Source organism: Aulonocara sp. 'chitande type north' Nkhata Bay, linkage group LG18 (assembly GCF_057382095.1).
Source record: "Aulonocara sp. 'chitande type north' Nkhata Bay isolate Kocher_YH1m ecotype deep benthic linkage group LG18, A_spYH_male_GT1.1, whole genome shotgun sequence".
NCBI lineage: Eukaryota > Metazoa > Chordata > Actinopteri > Cichliformes > Cichlidae > Aulonocara > Aulonocara sp. 'chitande type north' Nkhata Bay.
In genome coordinates this window covers 332,778-357,328 of record NC_141361.1, presented here as the reverse complement: position 1 = coordinate 357,328, position 24,551 = coordinate 332,778, and the positions used below count along the sequence as shown (strand labels likewise).

General features: G+C 44.5%; 1 protein-coding gene and 1 long non-coding RNA gene across 3 annotated transcripts; one reads left to right on the top strand and one right to left on the bottom strand.

The window, feature by feature from the left end:
* The first annotated feature begins 7,597 nt into the window (after nucleotides 1-7,597).
* On the top strand, nucleotides 7,598-10,042 carry LOC147307515 (uncharacterized). The gene has a single exon (XM_086271914.1). The coding sequence runs from the start codon at nucleotides 7,735-7,737 to the stop codon at nucleotides 8,575-8,577; it is 843 nt and encodes a 280-aa protein (XP_086128040.1). The 5' UTR covers nucleotides 7,598-7,734; the 3' UTR covers nucleotides 8,578-10,042.
* Nucleotides 10,043-10,508: 466 nt separating this feature from the next.
* On the bottom strand, nucleotides 10,509-13,876 carry LOC147307514 (uncharacterized). Of its 2 annotated transcripts, none has more exons than XR_015126032.1 (5): nucleotides 13,595-13,876; nucleotides 13,117-13,180; nucleotides 12,605-12,757; nucleotides 12,148-12,238; nucleotides 10,509-11,553 (listed from the first exon to the last, which is right to left on the bottom strand). It is a non-coding gene; the product is annotated as an uncharacterized LOC147307514 (long non-coding RNA). The 2 variants fall into 2 exon arrangements; XR_015126031.1 differs by having other exon boundaries at nucleotides 10,512-11,553; nucleotides 13,117-13,152.
* Nucleotides 13,877-24,551: the final 10,675 nt, after the last annotated feature.

Genomic DNA, 24,551 nt, shown 5'->3' with positions numbered 1-24,551 from the left:
ATTATTAGGCAAGTTGTATTTCTGAGGAATAATTTTATTATTGAACAACAACCATGTTCTCAATGAACCCAAAAAACTCATTAATATCAAAGCTGAATGTTTTTGGAAGTAGTTTTTAGTTTGTTTTTAGTTTTAGCTATTTTAGGGGGATATCTGTGTGTGCAGGTGACTATTACTGTGCATAATTATTAGGCAACTTAACAAAAAACAAATATATACCCATTTCAATTATTTATTTTTACCAGTGACACCAATATAACATCTCCACATTCACAAATATACATTTCTGACATTCAAAAACAAAAACAAATCAGCGACCAATATAGCCACCTTTCTTTGCAAGGACACTCAAAAGCCTGCCATCCATGGATTCTGTCAGTGTTTTGATCTGTTCACCATCAACATTGCGTGCAGCAGCAACCACAGCCTCCCAGACACTGTTCAGAGAGGTGTACTGTTTTCCCTCCTTGTAAATCTCACATTTGATGATGGACCACAGGTTCTCAATGGGGTTCAGATCAAGTGAACAAGGAGGCCATGTCATTAGTTTTTCTTCTTTTATACCCTTTCTTGCTGTGAAAACTAAGGTCTCTAGTCAGAAGTACCTGACTCTGTGGTATAATTCTCAAACACATAGCCTAAAGCAGATGACTCGTAAGCTGGAGAGGAAATGGCGTGTCACAAATTTAGAGGATCATCATTTAGCCTGGAGAAATAGTTTGCTGCTTTATAAGAAAGCCCTCCGCAAAGCCAGAACATCTTACTATTCATCACTGATTGAAGAAAATAATAGCTCTGTAGCCAGGCTGACAAACAGTCAGAGCTCTGTTGAGCTCTGTTGAGCCAACCATCCCTTTAACGTTAACGTTAACTAGTAATGACTTCATGAACTTCTTCACAGCTAAAATATTTATCATTAGAGAAAAAATTACCAGTAATCATCCCACAGATGTAATATTATCTACAGCTACTCTTAGTACCATTGATGTTAAGTTAGACTCTTTTTCTCCAATTGATCTTTCTGAGTTAACTTCAATAATTACTTCCTCCAAGCCATCAACGTGTCTTTTAGACCCCATTCCTACAAAACTGCTCAAAGAAGTCCTGCCATCAATTAATGCTTCGATCTTAAATATGATCAACCTATCTCTAATAATCAGCTATGTACCACAGGCCTTCAAGCTGGCTGTAGTTAAACCTTTACTCAAAAAGCATCTCTAGACCCAGCAGTCTTAGCTAATTATAGGCCAATCTCCAACCTTCCTTTCATATCAAACATCCTTGAAAGAGTAGTTGTCAAACAGCTAACAGATCATCTGCAGAGGTTTATTTGAAGAGTTTCAGTCAGGTTTCAGAGCTCATCACAGCACAGAAACAGCTTTAGTGAAGATTACAAATGATCTTCTTATGGCCTCTGACAGTGGACTCATCTCTGTGCTTGTCCTGCTAGACCTCAGTGCAGCGTTCGATACTGTCGACCATAATATCCTATTAGAGCAATTAGAACATGCTGTAGGTATTACTGTTGTGGGATTCATCGGGAAACTAGCGGATGATACCGTGGAGACAAAGACTATCACAACGTTTCCCAACCAGAAGCCGTGGGTGGATAAAACCATCCACGACGCTCTGAGATCCCGCACTGCTGCCTACAACACGGGACTCACGACGGGGGACATGGACCTGTACAAAGCCGCGTCATATAACGTGCGGAGGGCGGTGAAAGAGGCGAAGCAGCGCTACGGGAGGAAACTAGAGTCACAACTCCAACAGAGTGACTCTAGGAGCTTGTGGCGGGGACTAAGGACAATAACGGACTATAAAGCACCAACAACCGGTATGACGAACGCGGCCGTGACTCTGGCAGACAAGCTGAACACTTTCTATGCTCGCTTCGAGGCTGCAGCTAAGGACTCCAACAATGCTAGTGCTAGCGGCGCTAACGGCTGCAGACAGGAAGATACTGCCAGCACCGGAAACGTGCTCGTCATCTCCGAGCATGAAGTAAGGAGAGCCTTCAAAAGAGTGAACACCAGGAAAGCAGCAGGACCAGACGGCATCCCAGGTCGTATCCTCAGAGACTGCGCATACCAGCTAGCTCCTGTGTTCACTGAGATATTCAACATCTCTTTATCTCAGTCGGTGATCCCCACATGCTTCAAAGAGTCCATCATTGTTCCTGTCCCGAAGAAACCCCACCCTGCTTCTCTCAATGACTATCGCCCTGTAGCCCTCACCTCAGTAGTGATGAAGTGCTTTGAACGCCTGGTCAGAGACTTCATCATTTCTTCACTACCAGACACACTGGACCCACTACAGTTCGCTTACCGTCCAAATCGTTCCACAGACGATGCAATCTCTCATCTCCTCCACACATCACTCACTCACTTGGACACTAGAAGGGGGAATTATGTTAAAATGCTCTTCATAGACTACAGCTCTGCATTTAACGCCATAATTTCCTCCACACTCACCACCAAGCTGGAGCATCTGGGACTCAGCTCATCTATGTGTCAGTGGATCTCCAACTTCAATTCAATTCAATTCAATTTTATTTATATAGCGCCAAATCACAACAAAAGTCGCCTCAAGGCGCTTCATAGATACAGAGAAAAACCCAACAATCATATGACCCCCTATGAGCAAGCACTTTGGCGACAGTGGGAAGGAAAAACTCCCTTTTAACAGGAAGAAACCTCCGGCAGAACCAGGCTCAGGGAGGGGCGGCCATCTGCTGCGACCGGTTGGGGTGAGAGAAGGAAGACAGGATAAAGACATGCTGTGGAAGAGAGACAGAGATTAATAACAGATATGATTCAATGCAGAGAGGTCTGTTAACACATAGTGAGTGAGAAAGGTGACTGGAAAGGAAAAACTCAATGCATCATGGGAATCCCCCGGCAGCCTATGTCTATTGCAGCATAACTAAGGGAGGATTCAGGGTCACCTGGTCCAGCCCTAACTATATGCTTTAGCAAAAAGGAAAGTTTTAAGCCTAATCTTAAAAGTAGAGATAGTGTCTGTCTCCTGAATCCAAACTGGAAGCTGGTTCCACAGAAGAGGGGCCTGAAAACTGAAGGCTCTGCCTCCCATTCTACTTTTAAATACTCTAGGAACAACAAGTAGGCCTGCAGAGCGAGAGCGGAGCGCTCTAATAGGGTGATATGGTACTACAAGGTCATTAAGATAAGATGGGGCCTGATTATTTAAGACCTTGTATGTGAGGAGCAGGATTTTGAATTCAATTCTGGATTTAACAGGAAGCCAAAACAGGAGAAATCTGCTCTCTTTCTAGTCCCTGTCAGGACTCTTGCTGCAGCATTTTGGATCAGCTGAAGGCTTTTCAGGGAGTTTTTTGGACTTCCTGATAATAATGAATTACAGTCGTCCAGCCTGGAAGTAATAAATGCATGAACTAGTTTTTCAGCGTCACTCTGAGACAGGATATTTCTAATTTTAGAGATGTTGCACAAATGGAAGAATGCAGGCTTACATATTTGTTTAATATGTGCGTTGAAGGACATGTCCTGGTCAAAAATGACTCCAAGGTTCCTCACCGCGTTACTGGAGGCCAAGGTAATGCCATCCAGAGTAAGAATCTGATTAGATACCATATTTCTAAGATTTTCAGGGCCGAGTACAATAACCTCAGTTTGATCTGAATTAAGAAGCAGAAAGTTAGCGGCCATCCAGGTCTTTATGTCTTTAAGACATTCCTGCAGTTTAACTAATTGGTGTGTGTTATCTGGCTTCATGGACAGATAGAGCTGGGTGTCATCAGCATAGCAGTGTAAATGTATGCTATGTCTTCTAATGATACTGCCTAAGGGAAGCATGTATAATGTAAACAGAATTGGTCCTAGCACTGAACCCTGTGGAACTCCATAATTAACCTCAGTGTGTGAAGAGGACTCTCCATTTACATGCACAAACTGGAGTCTATTAGATAGATATGATACAAACCACTGCAGCGCAGCACCTGTAATACCTACAGCATGTTCTAATCGCTCTAATAGGATATTATGATCAACAGTATCGAACGCTGCACTGAGGTCTAGCAGGACAAGCACAGAGATGAGTCCACTGTCAGAGGCCATAAGAACTTCCTAACTGGCAGACCACAGGCAGTAAGGATGGGCGGACATGTCTCAGCCTCCACCACTCTCAGCACTGGAGCCCCCCAGGGGTGTGTTCTGAGCCCCCTGCTGTACTCTTTGTACACATGACTGCGTGGCCACTACCAGCTCCACCACCATCATCAAGTTTGCTGACGACACCGTCGTGGTGGGCCTGATCTCTGATAACAACGAGACGGCCTACCTGAAGGAGATTAGGAATCTGGAGAACTGGTGCCAGAGGAACAACCTCCTTCTAAACGTCAGTAAGACAAAGGAGCTGATAGTGGACTTCAGCACTAAGCAGGAGAGGAACTACCAGACCCCCGTCATCAACGAGTGCCCAGTGGAGAGAGTGGACAGCTTCAAATACCTCAGAGTTCACATCACGCAGGACCTGTCATGGTCCTGTCACATCAACACCGTGGTGAAAAAGGCCCGTCAGCGTCTCTACCACCTCAGACGCTTGAGAGACTTCCAACTGCCCTCCAAGGTGCTCAGGAACTTTTACTCGTGCACCATAGAGAGCATCCTGGCGGGAAACATCTTAACCTGGTTCGGGAACAGCACCATGCAGGACAGACGAGCTCTACAGAGGGTTGTGCGGTCAGCTGAGCGCACCATCCGCTCCGAGCTCCCTGACCTGCACTCAATCTACAGCAGGCGGTGCTGGACCAAGGCCAGGAAGATGGTGAAGGACCTCAGCCATCCCAACAACAGACTGTTCTCTCTGCTGAGGTCAGGAAAGCGATTCCGCTCCCTGAAGACCAACACAGAGAGACTGAGGAGGAGCTTCTTCCCGCAGGCGATACGGTCTCTCAATCACACCACCACACAGTACTGACCCACACATATGGTTCTTACACACACACTGGACTTTCTGGACATTGTTTTCACTTCATCACTTAAATAACTTTAAGCATATTTGCACTGCACAACACATAATGTGGATTGCACAACACTGGACACTATATTCTTCATTTCCAGTTAATACTTGTACAGCTGCTGTTATTGTGTATATATTTATTTATATTTATATTTCTTCATACATTCTTATATAGTTCTATATTGTGTATTTTGTTGTACAGTTATTTTATTTTCAACTTTAATTTATATATTTTATCTTATTCTTTCCCAGTTAAATTTACCCTTCATTCTAATTTGTGTTGTACAGTTATTTCATTTTTAACCTTAATTTATATTTTATTCCTTCTTAGTTAAATTTACCCTTTTTAATTTTTCATATTTATTTCCTATCTTATTCATAGCCTTTTCCTTTTTTGTTTTCTTTAGGTCACGAGCAGTTGTCCAAGCATTTCACTACATATCGTACTGTGTATGACTGTGTACGTGACAAATAAAATTTGAATTTGATTTGAATTTGTATTACAGGTACTGTGCTGCAGTGGTTTGTATCATATCTATCTAATAGACTCCAATTTGTGCATGTAAATGGGGAGTCCTCTTCACACACTGAGGTTAATTATGGAGTTCCACAGGGTTCAGTGCTAGGACCAATTCTGTTTACATTATACATGCTTCCCTTAGGCAGCATCATTAGAAGACATAGCATACATTTACACTGCTATGCAGATGACACCCAGCTCTATCTGTCCATGAAGCCAGATAACACACACCAATGAGTTAAACTGCAGGAATGTCTTAAAGACATAAAGACCTGGATGGCCGCTAACTTTCTGCTTCTTAATTCAGATCAAACTGAGGTTATTGTACTCGGCCCTGAAAACCTTAGAAATATGGTATCTAAGCAGATTCTTACTCTGGATGGCATTACCTTGGCCTCCAGTAACGCTGTGAGGAACCTTGGAGTCATTTTTGACCAGGACATGTCCTTCAACGCACATATTAAACAAATATGTAAGACTGCTTTCTTCCATTTGTGCAACATCTCTAAAGTTAGAAATATCCTGTCTCAGAGTGACGCTGAAAAACTAGTTCATGCATTTATTACTTCCAGGCTGGACGACTGTAATTCATTATTATCAGGAAGTCCTAAAAACTCCCTGAAAAGCCTTCAGCTAATCCAAAATGCTGCAGCAAGAGTCCTGACAGGGACTAGAAAGAGAGAGCAGATTTCTCCTGTTTTGGCTTCCTGTTAAATCCAGTGAACTGGACATGTGTGTGCTTAATAAACTGGCAAATTACAGCAGGATTTTCCTATTCTCGGTCAGAAGGCACAGGTGACTTATATGATGAAAGAGAGGGTCCACAGCAATGAGAATTAGGGTTCCTTTAATCCAAAACATCTCCAGAAGTAAATTCGTGTGAGTATATGTATGTGTGTGGTTCTGTAAAATAACAGAAATTACAATTAGCAAACAATTAAAGTCAACCAAGCTGGTCTAAATAATACAGAAAGGGTTGAACAGAAAGTCTAATTCGAAAATGACTAAACACCACCCCCTGGTGGACACAAATGGGCTGCTGCACAGGGATAGACTCCATCTTTACTTTGGGCAGCTCAGTTCACAAGGGTAGCACCATTTTGGTCAAATCAGCGTGAATATACATTGTCTCGTGGCTACACAAACCGCTGGAAAACTCTATAAAAGCATCACACAATGTACATAGGCAAGTATATGATAAGTTACAACCATAGAACAAACAAATACAAGGCACTTACTTATCATCACGCACACGCACGACACATGTTCAGTACAACAGCCCAGCTCCACCAGCGCTATCACGGTGAACCAGCGCAAACACAAACAAAGGATGGGAGGAATGTACCATCTTAGCAGTGGTTAGAGGGGTCCGTGGAACAGTCTATATACACAAAATCACAGGGGTTTTATACATCCAGAATTCAAAATCCTGCTCCTCACATACAAGGTCTTAAATAATCAGGCCCCATCTTATCTTAATGTCCTTGTAGTACCATATCACCCTATTAGAGCACTTCGCTCTCGCTCTGCAGGCCTACTTGTTGTTCCTAGAGTATTTAAAAGTAGAATGGGAGGCAGAGCCTTCAGTTTTCAGGCCCCTCTTCTGTGGAACCAGCTTCCAGTTTGGATTCAGGAGACAGACACTATCTCTACTTTCAAGATTAGGCTTCAAACTTTCCTTTTTGCTAAAGCATATAGTTAGGGCTGGACCAGGTGACCCTGAATCCTCCCTTAGTTATGCTGCAATAGACATAGGCTGCCGGGGGATTCCCATGATGCATTGAGTTTTTCCTTTCCAGTCACCTTTCTCACTCACTATGTGTTAACAGACCTCTCTGCATTGAATCATATCTGTTATTAACCTCTGTCTCTCTTCCACAGCATGTCTTTATCCTGTCTTCCTTCTCTCACCCCAACCAATCACAGCAGATGGCCCCGCCCCTCCCTGAGCCTGGTTCTGCCAGAGGTTTCTTCCTGTTAAAAGGGAGTTTTTCCTTCCCACTGTCGCCAAAGAGCTTGCTCATAGGGGGTCATATGATTGTTGGGTTTTTCTCTGTATCTATGAAGCGCCTTGAGGCGACTTTTGTTGTGATTTGGCGCTATATAAAGAAAATTGAATTGAATTGAAATAAACGCATTGCTTACACAGAGCATCGTGCCTGGGTCCTCCTTTTCCCACATCCCCACCGTTTGCCCTGCCAAACCGCGACAGAATGATCCCGCCCAGCATTGACCCAGCTGTCTCTGAGGAGAGGCTCAGGAGGGAGGTTATGGACAGAGTTTACAGACTGTGTGAATTGTGGTGGGAGAAACCCGGGGAAGTGGTGCGTCGCGCCATGGAGAGACGGCTACAGGAAACGCTGTTTAAATTCCCCTGTCTGGTGGATTCCCATAATTCAGTTGTCCTGGACTTACTGCTCTCAACCCTCCACCTCCACTCTCCAACTCATCAGCCCAGACAGCTGGTGGATTCACAGCCTGACACACGGAAACGACATTCGCGCCGCCGGCGTTCCTCACCGCAGCCGATTTCCCGGACGTCTCAAGAGCCGGCTGTGGTAATACGTAATAATACAGACAATTTTTCATTTTCCTCACCATCTGTTTGTGTGTCTGCAGTGGACGCTGACGCTGGTGTAAGCCAGCAGGTAGCATCGCCGCCGTCGTCTCATCTGCCTGCAGCCACCATTCTGCCATCTTCTTCACCGCCTGCTACGTCGCCACCCGGACCTGCTCAGCCGCTGCCGCAGGAGCTCAACAAGCCGGAGCTGGAGCTCAGTGAGCCGGGGGAGCCAGCGCCACTGCCGGAGGAGGTCAGCAAGCCGGAGCTGGAGCAGGGCGAGCCGGAGCTCAGCAAGCGGCAGGAGCCCGCACCGCCACCGGAGGAGGGACATGCGCCGCCAGCTGAGGAGCTCGGAGAGCGGGACGAGCCCGCGCTGGCCGCTGAAGACCTCTGCAAGCCAGAGGGACCAGCACGTCCTCCGCAACCAGCAACATGGCTGCCACGTCTACATCCGGCGTGGCCACGTCCTGCACGGCCAGCACATCGGGAATAGTGGGTTGTTACGTCTCCTTGAGGGCAGGAGGGGATAACACAACAACTCCGGAAACAGGTGTTATGAAAAAGGTTTAATGGCAGCGCTGTCACAAAATAAACAACCCAGATTCAAACAACAAATGTGGGGGGAAAAGGGACAGTTAGGTTGTGCCAAAAAAAACACCAAAAAGACAAAACCAAAACTTAGCTGAGCTGAGCTATTATCCTAGAAAAGCAACAAACAGGAGAGAAAGACCCTGAACCTTAACTTAAAACAAGCTCAAAATTACATGGGTGGCACCAACCTACTTACCTAGTGTTTCTAACAAAAAGACTCTATGTGAGTAAGTGTATGGGGTCCCCAAACTTACCTAGTCCACTTTACTCCTACCACAATCATCAAACAAAAGAAAGCCGGCAGGAAAAACGTCACACATGTGCCAAACAATTCAAAGGAGGGAAGAGCACCACACCCAGCCACAGGTGAGTCTCCTTATCAAGGTGTTCACTCCTGGTTTGTCCAATCAGGGCCTCCCTCCTCTAATTAGTTGGACGTCCCCAGATTGACATCAGCCTGCAGTCTGCGACCTAAGGGAACGGCAAACAAAAGGAGAGGGAAAGAAAACATGCAGCCTGCAGACACGTAACATGGGTTGTGCTAAATTGTCGCCTCCCGGAGCTGCCATGCCGCTGCCGCCGGACCCGGGACAGGTTGCCGGAGGAGCAGCGTCGCCGCCACTGGACCCGGGCCAGGCCGCCGGAACCATTTTGCCGCTGCTGCCGGACCCATGGCTGCCCGCAGGAGCTTCAAGGCTGTCACAACTGGACTCAAGGTAGGCCCCCTAAAGCGTCCTACTGCTGTCACGGGACCCGAGGTAGGCCTCCTGAACTCTGTTATTGTTGTTGCCGCCGGGGACTGTTTTGTGGGGGGGTTTCTTTTTTTTTTTTGCACCGCTGTTGGATGCGCGGTCTAACTTTGGGACTGTGACCTGGGAGGGTTTGTTATTTTGTTGTTTTTGCTTGTTTTGGTTCTGAGAGAGAGAGAGCACGGAAAATGGAAGAGCAGCGAGCACGGGGAGTCCAGACACACGGGAGCAGAGACCACAAGACACGGACTTATTGGGAAGGAAGACACGACACGGGAGTCGCGGGAGAGCACGGGGATTTACTGTTATTGTTCCTGTCGTGTTATTCAATTATACGCGGGTCCACTGTACGATTCATAACCCTTGTTTATTTTTTCCCATTCCTGCTCTGCTCCCCACACACCATACCATTACATTCCAAACTCCCCGGTCTCGCCCTCTAGCTGCCGTCAGCCTAACTACACTAACCGGCTGCATTAATATCTACTGTACAATGCAATTACACCACAGTTCCATTCACTATAAATAAATGCACTGCTTATACACAGAGCACCGCGCCTGGGTCCTCCTTTCCCCACATCCCCACGGTTTGCCCTGCCAAACCGTGACAGTTGGGAAGGACTGCACTGAAAAAAATATGTTGTTGGATTTACTTAATTCAATGGTGGACATTTGTTGCACACAGATGTTTTGCTTTGGCAGCAACTTAAACAATTGAGTTAAATTAACACAATTTATTCATGTTCAATAAACCTGTGCAATTTGTGTTGATAAAATGTGACTTAAACATGTTTTGATGAAGTAATTTGAGCTCTTGGAATATTTTAATCCTTCACAATTTTCTCACGTTATCCCAACACGATTCAATAACTTTTACCCAATACTACTTGGTCACTTAAATACTACATGTTATCTTCAAATTACATTTTGCTATTATATTCTAGTATCAAATACACAATTTTCAAATGGAGGCCTTATAACAGATTGTATTGTTCTCTTCCAAGATGGTTGCTGGCATCCACCAGTAACCTTTAAAAACAACATGTCTAATTTCACTGCATTGACAGTAGGTAAAGAATTAAACTGACATTACTCCTCTACTGAATCTATATAAATCAACAGTTAAATAATGTCAGTTCTTCCGTGTTCTCTGGAATCAATCACAGCAAAGAAATTGGACTGTTTCTTTTGAAAAATGTTGGGAAAGAACAATACAAAACATTCTATTTAAGGCCTCTAACGTCAAGATTCAGTTAAACAACAATTATGACTAAACAATTTGAGGTAATGTTAGTTTCCATTAACATTAAATTAGGTTACTGAATTGGCAAACACCTTCCTATTAACACTACCCATTTTACCCCAATAACTAAAGAAATTAGCACTTGCAGGTCAAAACCTTTATTCAAGAGACGCAAAAATAACATTGATACAGTGACTGTCAAAAATTACAGCACTGATCATACTGTGACATCTTGGTTCAAAACAGCATACTTAGAAATATTCAACGTTCTTTACTTCAACTGAATGAAACTGAAAATACCATTTCACACGACCCATATGGGATATTTAGACTGTATAACTGTTCACGCTACATCTCTTCACTAGTAAAAGAAAGAAAAAATACAAAGAGAAATTTAAAAATGCTGCCAAACAGAACTTGTACAGAGCAAAAGGAAAAACAAACAACAACAAAAAACGGCTCGTCCTCATGGCAGTTGCAGAGTATATAAAAATGAACCCTGCGATCCGTTCCTGGAATTGAGCTTCAAAAATGCAGCAGAACAAGTGTGAGATTTAAATGTCCTCTCACCTAGAGCTGGTCACCTCACATGCATAACAGTGAGCTTCGTTGCAGGAGCAGTTTTGTCTTAGTTGTGAGCTTTTCTTGAGAGCTGAGTTGCATCCAACTCCATTACCACCCATTGAATCACCTCAAAAGTGTAGCAGAGTTGTGATGGGTAACTCATGTTGAAGGAATAAAAAAGGTCCAAACAGCATGGCTACTGCAAAGGTCACGTTATCCAGATCTTGAAGAACAACATCAGAAAAGTCATTGCCTGCCGCATCCTCTGGAGACAGATGTTCATTGTGGTTTTCTCAATCTGTGCAGTGGCCTCAGTCAAGTCCTGGTTAAACACAAAACATTTCTTTAAGATTCCTTTTTAAACTCATCTCTTTTGAATCTACCAGTTCTAATGTTAGAGTAATTTAAACCAATGCAAGCAACATAGTAAATAGCTATAGCCAAAGAGTGGCCTGCCATGCTGCCATTCATGGTCTAACAGAGTTTCTAAGAGAGGGTGAAAAACATAATAATTTCAAATGCTTTACATTAGTTTTTGTTAGAAAGACACCGGCCCATCAGAAATCCAGGTTATGTCACTCAGAAGATGTTAGAATTTAGACTTTCAGCCCCACAATTTGGTTAGCTGTTGGTCAGTTGGTCATTTTTTCAAACAAAAGCTAATATAAATATTGGTGGGATTTTCCTTTGTTCATTAGAATGACAAATTTAAAGTTTCTTCACACTGATGTGACCCCTAATACAGGGGTGGGGATGGGGCCTCAAGGGCCGGCGGCCGAGTTCACTACCAGGCCTCATGTGAACTTCAAATTATTAAAGAGGACTACTGGTCCTAACCAGTCCAATGAGGATCAAGTGGATAACTAAATGCATTTTTAAATGTTGCAAAGCCACAATCTACTCATAAAACACTCACCATGAACTCCTGCACCAAGATGTTGCAATTGTCTTTCACACAGATGCGGAGCACTTTGATGAGGGACTCCGAGCATTAATGTCATCCTTGACTATTATAACAAAGAAAACAGAGATTTGTGAACTTTTCAGTAGCACAGAAGAAAATGATCCCAGACAAAAACTCTTGACTTTTTAAACCAGTCAACATGCAACACCAGCATCTACAAAGCAATATCAAAAGTTCCTGTTTGACATCAACTTTATGGATATATAGTTTCCAGAACATTTATTTTTAAAAAAAGATAATTTTTTCTCAGTGGGCCAGTAAATGCATGACGAAAATTATGGCATCCTTTTAGTGGAATCATTACTCACAGGTAATAGTTGACTGTTTCAATGGATGTAGCATAAAAATCTTTTACTGACCTAATGCAATACATATACACTTTGTAGTTAAAGAATTTTAAAGTTCTTACTGTCATTATGGCAGCTACATCCTTTAGCTTTGTGCCCTGTTCCCCCGATCACTTTGCAAACACTTTCAGCAGACTGTCAGAGAGAAACTCAGCTCCGTCAGAAACCTTGACTGTAAAGGCATGGTTGGGATGCACTGGAATGCTGCATTTTATCTGAAATGACATAAAATTATTTTGAAATAACAGCAGGCACTGTGCTTGGTTAATCAGTAATGTTTTGTTGAATAAAAACTGTGTTTCCAGATCTTATGGGATTAAAAAAAAATCCAAAGATGTTTGTTTCTGATTTGCAACCCAACAACCCACAAGTTACAACCTCATTTCAGTTCAAGTGTGCATTAATGCGAGTCCAGTAATCACCTTTCTGGCAATACATACAGGTATAAGTTAAACCTATGGCAGATTTTGGATCTCTCAGTTGTATTAATAGGGTGAGTATGCATGCACCTAATAATTATAAAAAACCTATTATAATTAAGTTACAGAAACGAAAATAGAATATACTTTCTTACCATAACACCTTGAACCCACAATCCATCAGCTGACTCCTGGTGAAATGCAGAATAGAGGTCATCTCTCAATGTGCAGCAAAAAAAACAAAAACAAAAGGACAGCAGGTGAGGGCAGGAGGGGTAGGGATGTAAGCTAGCATAATGCCGCTGATGATATTAGCTAAAGCTGTTCAATGTCCAAAATCTCACTAACACCACGGTGCAGTAAATACACAATGTAACTGAAGAGTCAGTTGACAAATCTATTCACACAGAAAACCAAATTATGTTATGAGTGCCTCGTAATTAGGTTTAATGTGATATTACGGCTCTTGTGCCAAAGACAAATTCAAATGAAAAAGCGCCAATTCTTTGACAACAGATAAAACAGCAAATAAGCTAACGGCTCTTTTTTAGCATGTTACATGGCGACACTCTAGACGTTTAACTACATTTGGCTGAATTATGGTAAAAATGAATTCAAAAAATCAAGACATACCAAAAACGTAGAGTTGGCTGCTCGACTTGACTGAGATGGATGCCTTTTTTAAACCACGATCCAAAGCCCGCGAGATGAAATCACGCGTGGTTTCACGAGATTTAACGTTGCTATCTTATTGACTTACGTCACCTGAACATGATATGAACAATTTAATACACCCTTTCTGCATATCATGTAGTTTTTACACTATATAGTTACATTTAACTTTAAAACATGAGGCAATTGTGTTAAATGCATGCAAGATGCTTACATAAATCCAAGAGATGGCCAGTCCCTTTTTTTCAGTGTGGTGTAACGGGGCGTTTTAATCGTGTGATGTTCCAAGCGGTAAGGACCCACGGAGACTATTTGGACCTCGCAGTCATCTTTTTATTACCGGAACTGGGTCATAAAGAAAAACACTGTTGCCCCCTGGTGGTCAAAACGCTGCTAACCTACTGTTACTTCATAACAAATCATATTACAAGATCCTTTATTCTCCACAGCACAACATGTCTTTGCAAATAAAAACAAGTACTGACTGCTTTATTTTGGTTGCACGAGCTAAAGTTGCTGCTAGTTTCCAAAAGTGAACTTCTTCTGTTGTCTGTTGCATGGGATCACCTGTCTTTAAAGTTAGCATTTGATGCTATGTTGATCTGGTGTCTAGATACATGTGCTCGCAAAAATGTCGTGTTACCCGAGTATTTGACCCTGGCGGTGCAGATTTTACAGACTGCATAGCTCTTGTCATAGTCTTTACTGCCTTCTTTTGTCCTGAATCCAAAAAAGCTGCTGGGGCTGCTGCATCCTGTCCTCTTCAGTCATCAGTGAGCTAGCACTATTTGTCACACATCCACTGTTCTACTTCTCCGTTTGGCAAACTAGCCAGGAACCTCGACGTTCCATCAGAGTGAAGGTGGTGAAAATTGCCAACAACTAGCGGTTGCACCACACAGAAATAAGAAATAAACAATAAATGGATGGACATTCTCAATGAAAATACCAAAACGCTGCTTTTGAACATTGATTCAGTATGACAACACAAAATATGGAGATATTTCTTACATCCCTAGTACCAACACGTACAGCACTTTTAGATTTATGGTGCAAAAGTGGTGGAATAAATTGGTGGTAGATAAGCTGCTACTATAGAGATAGAGCATACACATGAGGACCTGACCATCTGTGAGGGTTCTCAGTCATCCCTGTGGGAGTGTTCCCAATAGGGTCTTGAATCCCCTACCCTTACACAGTTGAGCAGAAAACATGAATCTGTGATGACTCACAGTTTCAGAGACACAGATGATGTCACACAGTCACTATCAAGGTTTATTTATTTATGTGTGTCAATACGTTTTAATCAGCTGCATCCCAGACATGAAGTCATGTCACTTCCTGTCAGCTGGTAACCACCTGATGGTATGCGTGTGTGTGTCACCCCGAACTGCAACCTTTAGGCTGAAGCAGGACACTCTGAAATGCCAAACCTCTGAAACTGTCACCTGATATTACACTGACTGTGTGTGCGTGTGTGTGTGTGCGTGTGTGTGTACTCATGCTGGTGTTGTGCTTTTAAACATCCAGACGTTCTAACAGTCAATAATCTGAAATCTGCAGTCACACCAAAGGCTTGAACACTGAGCAAAACACAAGATGACAGATTAGCGATTTTGAAGCTGAAAGCATCAGGTCCTACATCTTGTTTAAAAACAGTTTCCAGCAGGTCAGCGAGGCGTCGGGATCGTCCCGTGGTTCAGAAGCTGAACTGTGTCAGAGTCTGAGCTCAGATTTTGGTGTTAAAGACTAAGGCTACGTTCACACTGCAGGTGAAAGCGCGTCAAATACGACTTTTTTGACCCTATGCGACCCATATCCGATCATGGTGTGACAGTGTGAACGGCGCAAATCCGATATTTTCAAATCCGATCTGGGTCACTTTCGTATGTGGTGCTGAATCCGATACATATCTGATGTTTTAGAAAGCGACTGCTGTTTGATGGTCACGTTGCATTAAATCCGTCTTTTACATCACTGACACAAGACAGACGCCAATTATCAGCGCCGGAGAAGCGCTCGATAAGACATCGTGAACGCTTCCTGTCCATCCAGTGAAACTGTTGGGAAGACAATGTTGGAGAAACGTGAACATTTTATTTGTACTCTATAATCTGCAGAGTCTGACAGAAATCTGCAACTATCCTTCGAAGCATCGCTCCTCTCTTAAACAGCAATAAGGATCATTATTAGGCCAAATGTAGATAACACAAAAACTTTATAACTTAAAGCAAAACTGGGAAATGTAAACAAGTCTTTATATTAAGGCCATCAGTCAAACATTGTTTGCTCTGGGTCTAAACAGAGTGTGTTGTGTGTGACGCCTTCTTTTGTGCATGCGGCTGCTTTGAGGGTTCACACTAGAGCGCGTTTGCCGTCGCATTTTATTTATCGTGTGAACAAGCAGATAAAAAAATCTGATTTTTAAAAAAATCGGAATTGAGCATTAAAACCTGCAGAGTGAACGCAGCCAAAGTCAGCTTTATTGTCAGAAACCGCATGTACAGATCATGCACAGGAATTTGAAATTGCAATGTTACCACGGCCCTCAGTGTGACACTAAACAACATAAAGATAAAAAAGTAAAAATCTTATAGAGTCCAACACAATCCAAGAATTTGTGTGCACATGGTGTGGGGCAGTCAGTGAAGGGTGGTGGTGGTTCAGAGTGTGTATGTTTGGGGGTTCAGAGGGAAGAGGTGGATGCAGGTCTGGAGTTCATGTGTGAGAGCAGGGAGAGACTTCAGCATCCTGACAACCTGATGGACGAAGTCTCTCAGTCTGCTGGTTCTGGCCTGGAGGCTCTTCAAATTCAAATTCAAATTCAAATTTTATTTGTCACGTACACAGTCATACACAGTACGATATGTAGTGAAATGCTTAGACAACTGCTCGTGACCTAAAAAAAAAAAAGGCTATGAATAAGATAGGAAATAAATATGAAAAATTAAAAAGGGTAAATTTAACTAGGAAGGAATAAAATATAAATTAAGGTTAAAAATGAAATAACTGTACAACACAAATTAGAATGAAGGGTAAATTTAACTGGGAAAGAATAAGATCAATAAATATATAAATATATATATAAATATATATATAAATATATACACAATAACAGCAGCTGTACAAGTATTAACTGGAAATGAAGAATATAATGTCCAGTGTTGTGCAAAACCAAAGTCCAGAAAGTCCAGTGTGTGTGTAAGAACCATATGTGTGGGTCAGTACTGTGTGGTGGTGTGATTGAGAGACCGTATCGCCTGCGGGAAGAAGCTCCTCCTCAGTCTCTCTGTGTTGGTCTTCAGGGAGCGGAATCGCTTTCCTGACCTCAACAGAGAGAACAGTCTGTTGTTGGGATGGCTGAGGTCCTTCACGATCTTCCTGGCCTTGGTCCAGCACCGCCTGCTGTAGATTGAGTGCAGGTCAGGGAGCTCGGAGCGGATGGTGCGCTCAGCTGACCGCACAACCCTCTGTAGAGCTCGTCTGTCCTGCATGGTGCTGTTCCCGAACCAGGTTAAGATGTTTCCCGCCAGGATGCTCTCTATGGTGCACGAGTAAAAGTTCCTGAGCACCTTGGAGGGCAGTTGGAAGTCTCTCAAGCGTCTGAGGTGGTAGAGACGCTGACGGGCCTTTTTCACCACGGTGTTGATGTGACAGGACCATGACAGGTCCTGCGTGATGTGAACTCCGAGGTATTTGAAGCTGTCCACTCTCTCCACTGGGCACTCGTTGGTGACGGGGGTCTGGTAGTTCCTCTCCTGCTTAGTGCTGAAGTCCACTATCAGCTCCTTTGTCTTACTGACGTTTAGAAGGAGGTTGTTCCTCTGGCACCAGTTCTCCAGATTCCTAATCTCCTTCAGGTAGGTTCTAGGTTCTAGGTTCTTTATTATTTGTCACATGCATAGTTATACAAGTATAACACACAGTGAAATGTAGCCTGACACGCTCCTCGACATGTGCAAAAATTGGGGTGTGGGGGGGGGGGGGGGGTGTAGAGGAAGAACATTATATATATATATATATATATATATATATATATATATATACACATATAGTATATACACTGGGTGAATGTGCAGTAGTAGCAGCAAGCAGGTGAATTCTGTACATTAATATGAATAGACATCTGACTATTTTACAGGATAGACAATATAAACATATTTAAAATGAAAGGAATTGAAATGTACATTGTGCCTTGGTTTAGTGTCTGGAAGAGTCCTGACTCAGTCAATTATAGATAATGTGAGAGGGCGTGTGTTTAGGGCACGGATGGCTTGGGGATAGAAGCTCCTCTTGAGTCTCTCTGTCCTTGCCCAGAAGATGCGGAACCTTCTACCAGATTGCAGAGGTTGGAACAGTTTGTTGCCAGGATGGGACGGGTCCTTCAGTATCTGCGCTGCTCTAGTCCGGCATCTCCTGGTGTAGGTGTCCTGAAGCGGGGGGAGAGCAATCCTGCAGCAGCGTTCTGCTGTACGGATCACTCTCTGGAGAGCTTTTTGGTCCTTCACACAGCTGTTCCCGAACCACGATGTCATGTTCTGTGTGAGGATGCTCTCCACAGCGCCTGTATAGAAAATCCTGAGGATCTTTGGAGAGACCCTGAACTTCCTCAGTTGTCGTAGGTGATACAGGCGCTGCCTAGCCTTTTTGGTCTGGACCTGAATGTGGGCAGCCCATGTCAGGTCTGAGGAGATGTGGACACCAAGATACTTGAAGGACTGCACCCTCTCCACTGGAGCTCCATTGATGATGATGGGCTTGTAGTCTCTGTGCTGACCCCTTCTGACCCACCACCAGCTCCTTGGTCTTGCTGACGTTCAGCTGGAGGTGGTTGTCCTGGCACCACGATGCCAGATTCTTCACTTCATCCATGTAGGCCGCCTCATCGTTGTTGGAGATGGCACCCAACACCACTGTGCCGTCAGCAAACTTCACAATGGTGTTGGAGCCATGGGTGGCCACACAGTCTGAAGTGTAGAGGGAGTAGAGCAGTGGCGAGAGGACACATCCCTGAGGTGCTCCTGTGTTGATGGTGATGCTGTTGGAGAAGCACCTGCCCACCCTCACCACCTGAGTTCTGCCAGTGAGGAAGTCCAACACCCATGCACACAGACGGCTGTTAAGTCCCAGATCCCTCAGCATTGTGAACAGTCTGCAGGGCACTATTGTGTTAAACGCTGAACTGTAATCAACAAACAGCATTCGCACATAGTTACCCTGTTTCTTGTCCACGTGGCTGAGAGTGGTGTGTAGGACGTGGGCGATGGCATCCTCTGTGGATCTGTTGGATCTGTAGGCGAACTGCAGCGGATCTGTGGTGTCTGGGATGGAGGAGGAGATGATGTTCTTCAGCAGCCTCTCAAACACCTTCATTACTACCGAGGTCAGTGCAACTGGCCGGTAATCGTTCAGGGATGAGGGTTTGCTGTTCTTGGGCACAGGGATGATGGTGGATCTCGGTAGTCAGGCGGTAGATAGCATTAGCCACCTGGCTAACCTCGAAACGGGCGTAGAACCGATTCAGCTCGTTGGTGAATGCAGAGTCGGCGTTGATCGGCGCAGTGTCCCTGGCTTTGTAGTCCGTAATGGTGCGTAGTCCGTGCCACATACTCCGTGTGTCACCCTGGTGGAAGCGGGAATCCACACGTTCCCGGTACCTGCGTTTGGCATCTCTCACCGCGCGCCGCACGCCGTATGAGGCCGCTTTGTAGGCGCTCATATCGCCAGCGGCGAGACCCGCGTTGTAGGTGGCGGTTCTGGCGTTCACTGCAGTGCGGATCGATCTGTCCATCCACGGTTTCTGGTTTGGGAATGTGGTGACTCTCGCAGTGGGGATAATCTCCTCCGCTAGCATACTGACGAAGCATACTGCTACTTCCGTAAACTCGTTGTTGTCGACTGCGCATGCTCTGAACATGTCCCAGTCTACGTCGTTGAGTGCGTCCTGTAGCGTAGCTTCTGATTGGGCAGTCCACCGTTTTACCTCTCTCGTGGTCACGTCTTCCCTCCGTATGCTTTGTTTATACTGGGGGATGAGGAAGATGGCGTTGTGGTCAGACTTCCCAAAAGCCGGGTGTGAGACAGCTTTGTAGCCCTGCTTGTATGGCGTGTAGCAGTGATCCAAAATCCGATCCCCTCTCGTTGGACACGAGACATGCTGGTAAAAGTTTGGCATGACTTGTCTGAGGTTCGCTTTGTTAAAGTCTCCTGCTACAATGAGGGCTGCGCCCGGGTCCTTGTTTTGAAGCGAGCTCAGCACATCATGTAATTCGGACAAAGCCATACCTGTGTCCGCTTGGGGTGGGATGTAGACCGCCGTGGCGATGACCGAGGTGAACTCACGGGGCAGATAGAAAGGGCGGCACTTAATGCTCAGGAACTCCAGATGTGGCGAGCAGCCGCTGGAGAGAGTAGAAATGCTCCTGGCATCACACCACTTTCTGTTTACCATGAAACACACTCCTCCACCTTTGGTTTTGTTCGACTCTGCCGTTCTGTCCGCGCGGAGCACAAAGAATGAATCCGACGGAGTTACGGCCTGGTCCGGCACGGTGGGGGTCAGCCATGTCTCCGTGAAGCACAGAATGTTGCAGTCCCTCATGTCACGTTGGAAGGTGACCCTTGCTCTTAGGTCATCGAGCTTGTTCTCCATGGATTGTACATTGGCCAGTAGGATACTGGGCAGTGGTGCGCGATGCGCCTGCTGTCTCAGTCTGTTCCTAATACCAGGTAGGCTCAGGTTCAGTCTCTTTCCTCATCGCAGCAAAGTGAAGAAGCTGTTGAATGAATGGGTGGAGTCACCTGTAATGCAGAGGGCTTTCTGGGTGAGGTGGGTGCAGTAGATGTCCTGGAGAGAGGGAAGAGAAGCAGCTGTGAGGATGCTCTCCATGTGCTCATTATGGGGGTTGAGGCTCTCGCACACCCAGGACTTTGGTGCTGCTTACCCTCTCCACAGCAGCACCATTGATGGTTAGTGCAGGGTGTAAGTTCTCCTGAAGTATATGATGATCTCCAACCCAGCATCTGACCAATCACAAAGGGGCATTTCACAGGTCGCATGACCCCTCCTCCACAGAAACGATCCTCGTGAATGCCACCTGCTCCACACGTTATCAAATGGTGACAAAAGAGATCATGAAAATATAGCAGTAAAAATTCTTCAGTTAATCACAACAAACCTTTTAACTCTGGTTAACGGTTTTATCACTGAGCGCACTCAGAGCTGCGGTTGGTTTCTAAGGCGACGGCTGCACAACCTCCCCTCGCAGCTTTGCGCGCTCTCAGCTGCAGACTCGCTGCTGTTTGACAGTAAAGAACAAAGTGAACTCAAATCTGATCTGAGCTCAGCCGGTGCAGCGGACCTGTTTCAGGAGCAGATATTAATGCTGCTCACTGCTGCTGACAGAAATAATAATGAACTTATTATTTATTAAAACATCACACTAGTAAAAACTTCACAGCCTCCGACTGTTCACACACAGAGCTGTGAGGGATCTTCCAGGAATGGCGACAGTATTTTCTGGAGAACTGATTGGTCAGCAGGTGGTGATGGAAACATCAGTAAATCGCCATGTTAAGAAATGAACCACCTTCACAGTCCAGAAGCCCCAAGCTTAACCTTGAAGGTATCCGGATAAGACGAGGTCCTGCGTCACAGTACAGCCTCCAGCTTCAGGTTCAGACCTGTCACAGGTGTTACTGCAGCACAGTTATTATACAGAAATGCATTTAAAGCACTAAACACATTGAAGCCCTGTCAGTTCTGTCTTTGTCTGTAGTCGGAGACCACGGCGAGTTCACAGTGGGAATCTGTGACAGGAAGCAGGAAGCACTTCACAGTTCTCATTCCTGTTCTTGCTTGTTGTTGTTGTTGTTGTATGTCATTGTGTCCACTGTCGTGTGTCAGTCTGAAGGCCAGCTTCAGCTGCTCTAGGGCAGTGTGTCCTCTGCTGTGGTTCCTGCAAATTTCAAACATGCAGCAGTGCAGCCGCTGCCTTGATCACACAGCCTTAGCTAATTATGTTTCCAAGATGCCTTTACTTTCCAAGGCTTTAGAGAGAATTGTTTTCAGTCAACTGAGATGGATGGAATTTTTTTTGTGTGATTTATTTAATTATTTTATTTATATCTTATGTAATTTTATTATTTAGTTCAAATCTACAGCACTTTGTGCTTTATGAATAAAAGTGATGATGATGATGATGCTCTGCTGTTTGTGGATGAGCTGTGTTCATGTTGAAGGTATTCAGGCATGGTCCACAGCTCTGAGGGTATGAACATCACCAACCTCTGAGCTCTGCTTCATGAATCTCTGAATCATCAGCACAGACGATGGAGTCACTGACCTTGTTCTTACCTGCTGACCTGTCTGTTCTTGGCTGTTTGTGTCACCTCTCTCTGTGTCTGTTGATCTTGTTGTTCAAATAAATGTGAACTGAAGAGTCTGGGCCTGTGTAAATTTAAGTTTGAAGCAGACGTATGACCCTTTGTTGACACCTGAGTAACTCTGCTGTGGTTTGAACTGCTGCAGAAGTGTCCTTAAGTCAAACCTGCAGAGCTCAGCTGTGAGTTCTTGTTTGTCTGCAGGACTTGTTTATCTCTGGAAACAATCAGCTTGTCCTCCGCTCCACTTAGCACAGCGAGGAGATGTTTCCCAGCATGCTCTCTGCCCGGTGCAGTCCTGGTGACATCAGCTGTCCTCTCACTGATGTCATGGTTTCATGCGGTAGTGTTTTTTTTTTAGCTGTGTGTGTGTGTGTGTGTGTGTGTGTGTGTGTGTGTGTGTGTGTGTGTGTGTGTGTGTGTGTGTGTGTGTTGCCCTCAGTAGCACTTGATTCACTTCCTGTGAACACCTGAGCTCAGAGCAGCTGCAGGCTGTCACAGATCAGAACACCTGAGACTCACGGGTCTCTGTGGCTCCGCCCCCACCCCTTTAGACAAACGGAAGATTCACATTAGGTACCTATTACCTTGCAGTACTGACCTTTGACCTCTGAGACAGTTTTCTGTCCTATATCAGTTGCTTGTCCACTTAACAACAGCATAACCACAGCCTCACCAAGCTTTAAACTGTGCAGCACTGTCATCGCTCAGTTCCTGGCTGTTCCTCTCAAAGTGGAAACACACACTTCTTCTCATTCTAAATATAAACAGCTGTCCTGTGAGCTGCATGTCATAAACCTGCAGATGAACCACGGCAGAGTTTGATCTGCTGATGAACTGCTGAGACCGACATGAGAAGATGAAGAGGATAATGCTGATGAAGGTGGCGTGGTGGTAGACTTCCTGTGATGTTTGACTTAAGCTTGATAAAATCTTGTGGCAGCTCCTGCAGGCAGACTCCCACTCAGTAGACAAAGTCAGCCTTTTCTCTTTCTCTCTCTCTCTGTTTACTCAAGTAGCTCAGGAAAATGTACTGGTTCATTTCCAGTAACTGATCAGCTGACCAAGAGCAGCGATCATTCAGGCAGGTGATGAGCACAGGTAGGACGGAAGTTTGGAAACGAGGCTCAACAGAACAGTTCCCTGTGGTTTTTTCTTCTTCACCTCTGATTTGGACTTCCTGCAGCTTATATGTTATTTATTCTTATTTCCTGCTGTCTGGTGTAAATGTCAAACAAGCATCTTCACACTGGGCCCTGCAGGAGCCCATCAGAGCTCCTTCAGACCTTTATCAGTCCTTATTCGTCACGGTCCGGGGTCTGTGACCCAGCATTTTGTGTTTTTGAATTATGAATAGTCTTTGATTTCATTGTTATTTCGTTTCTAGTCTCTTAATTTCTGTCTCTGTGCTTCCCCTGAGTTCCTTGTGTCATGTCCAGTGTTGGGACTAACGCGTTATTAAGTAACGCGTTACAGTAACTACGTTATTATTGTGGTAACGAGCACGGTAACTAGTTATTATGCCAAAATCAGGAACGCGTTAGTCGTTACTGGGATTTAGATAGGGTCGTTACTCGTTACTTCGTGTGGTGGCTATCGCGGAGCTTCCACAGATTCAGTAACATTAGCAAGTGGTGGAAGCCAGCAGGTGGATGAGAGAAAGCAACACGTTCTGGGGCTGGAGAAAGGGGATGCAGAAGGAAAAGAGACCCGAGGCAGCCGCCGGTCCAAGTGTGAACTGAACTTCAGGTAAGAAGTTATGACCTGCAGTCTCTCTGGGTCAGATATAAACCAAGTTTAGGTGGAGTACGTAGCACTTTCTACGTAGCACTCATAATTCTTATTCTCATGTATATATCTCATGCACATATCTTTCTTTCTACATAGCACTTTAATTCTTATTGTCTGCACTGAAGCACCGCAGCAATTTCCTAATGTTGTAAACCTCAACATCTGGCAATAAACCCATTCTGATTCTGATTCTGATTCTGAGTTTATTTTCGTTGTGCTGACTTTTTCCGTACTGCGTGCTAGCTAGCATGACGGAGTTTCTATACAGCTGGGTGGTGCTATGAAGTTAATGATGTTGAACTTTATTTTGTTCATAAGTTATTAGAGTTGCCAACCGTCCGTCTGGTATTCAGAGAAAATATTACGCGTTTCTTATTGAGGTGAAAAGGAACAGTTTGTCCCGTAATTCAGCTGCAATGAAAAAGGCACAAAGCTGCAGTTATTCTGTGTCTTTGCTGCACAGCTGCCTCTTCTTCTCTCATTCTCCCCCTCTCTCTCCCGTTTCTACTTCAATCATGAAACTGATCAATGATCAGCTGATCGGCTCTCTTGTTTATTTATCGCCCACTTTGCGCCAGAAAGAGGAAACCAGCGGATGTCGCGCTAAACAACAGCAGCACGTTTAAGCTTGATCAGCTGTTGTTAGAATTTATTTAATATTAATTTCTAGTATCAGCTGATGTTTGCTGGAGCCACAGCTGTAAAGCTGCTGGTCAGGATGTCGGTTTGTATATCTGGTGAGAGG

Bases quoted from the DNA above. Each gene is read 5' to 3' on its own strand.
- LOC147307515 (XM_086271914.1), top strand. From the start codon at position 7,735: ATGATCCCGCCCAGCATTGACCCAGCTGTCTCTGAGGAGAGGCTCAGG.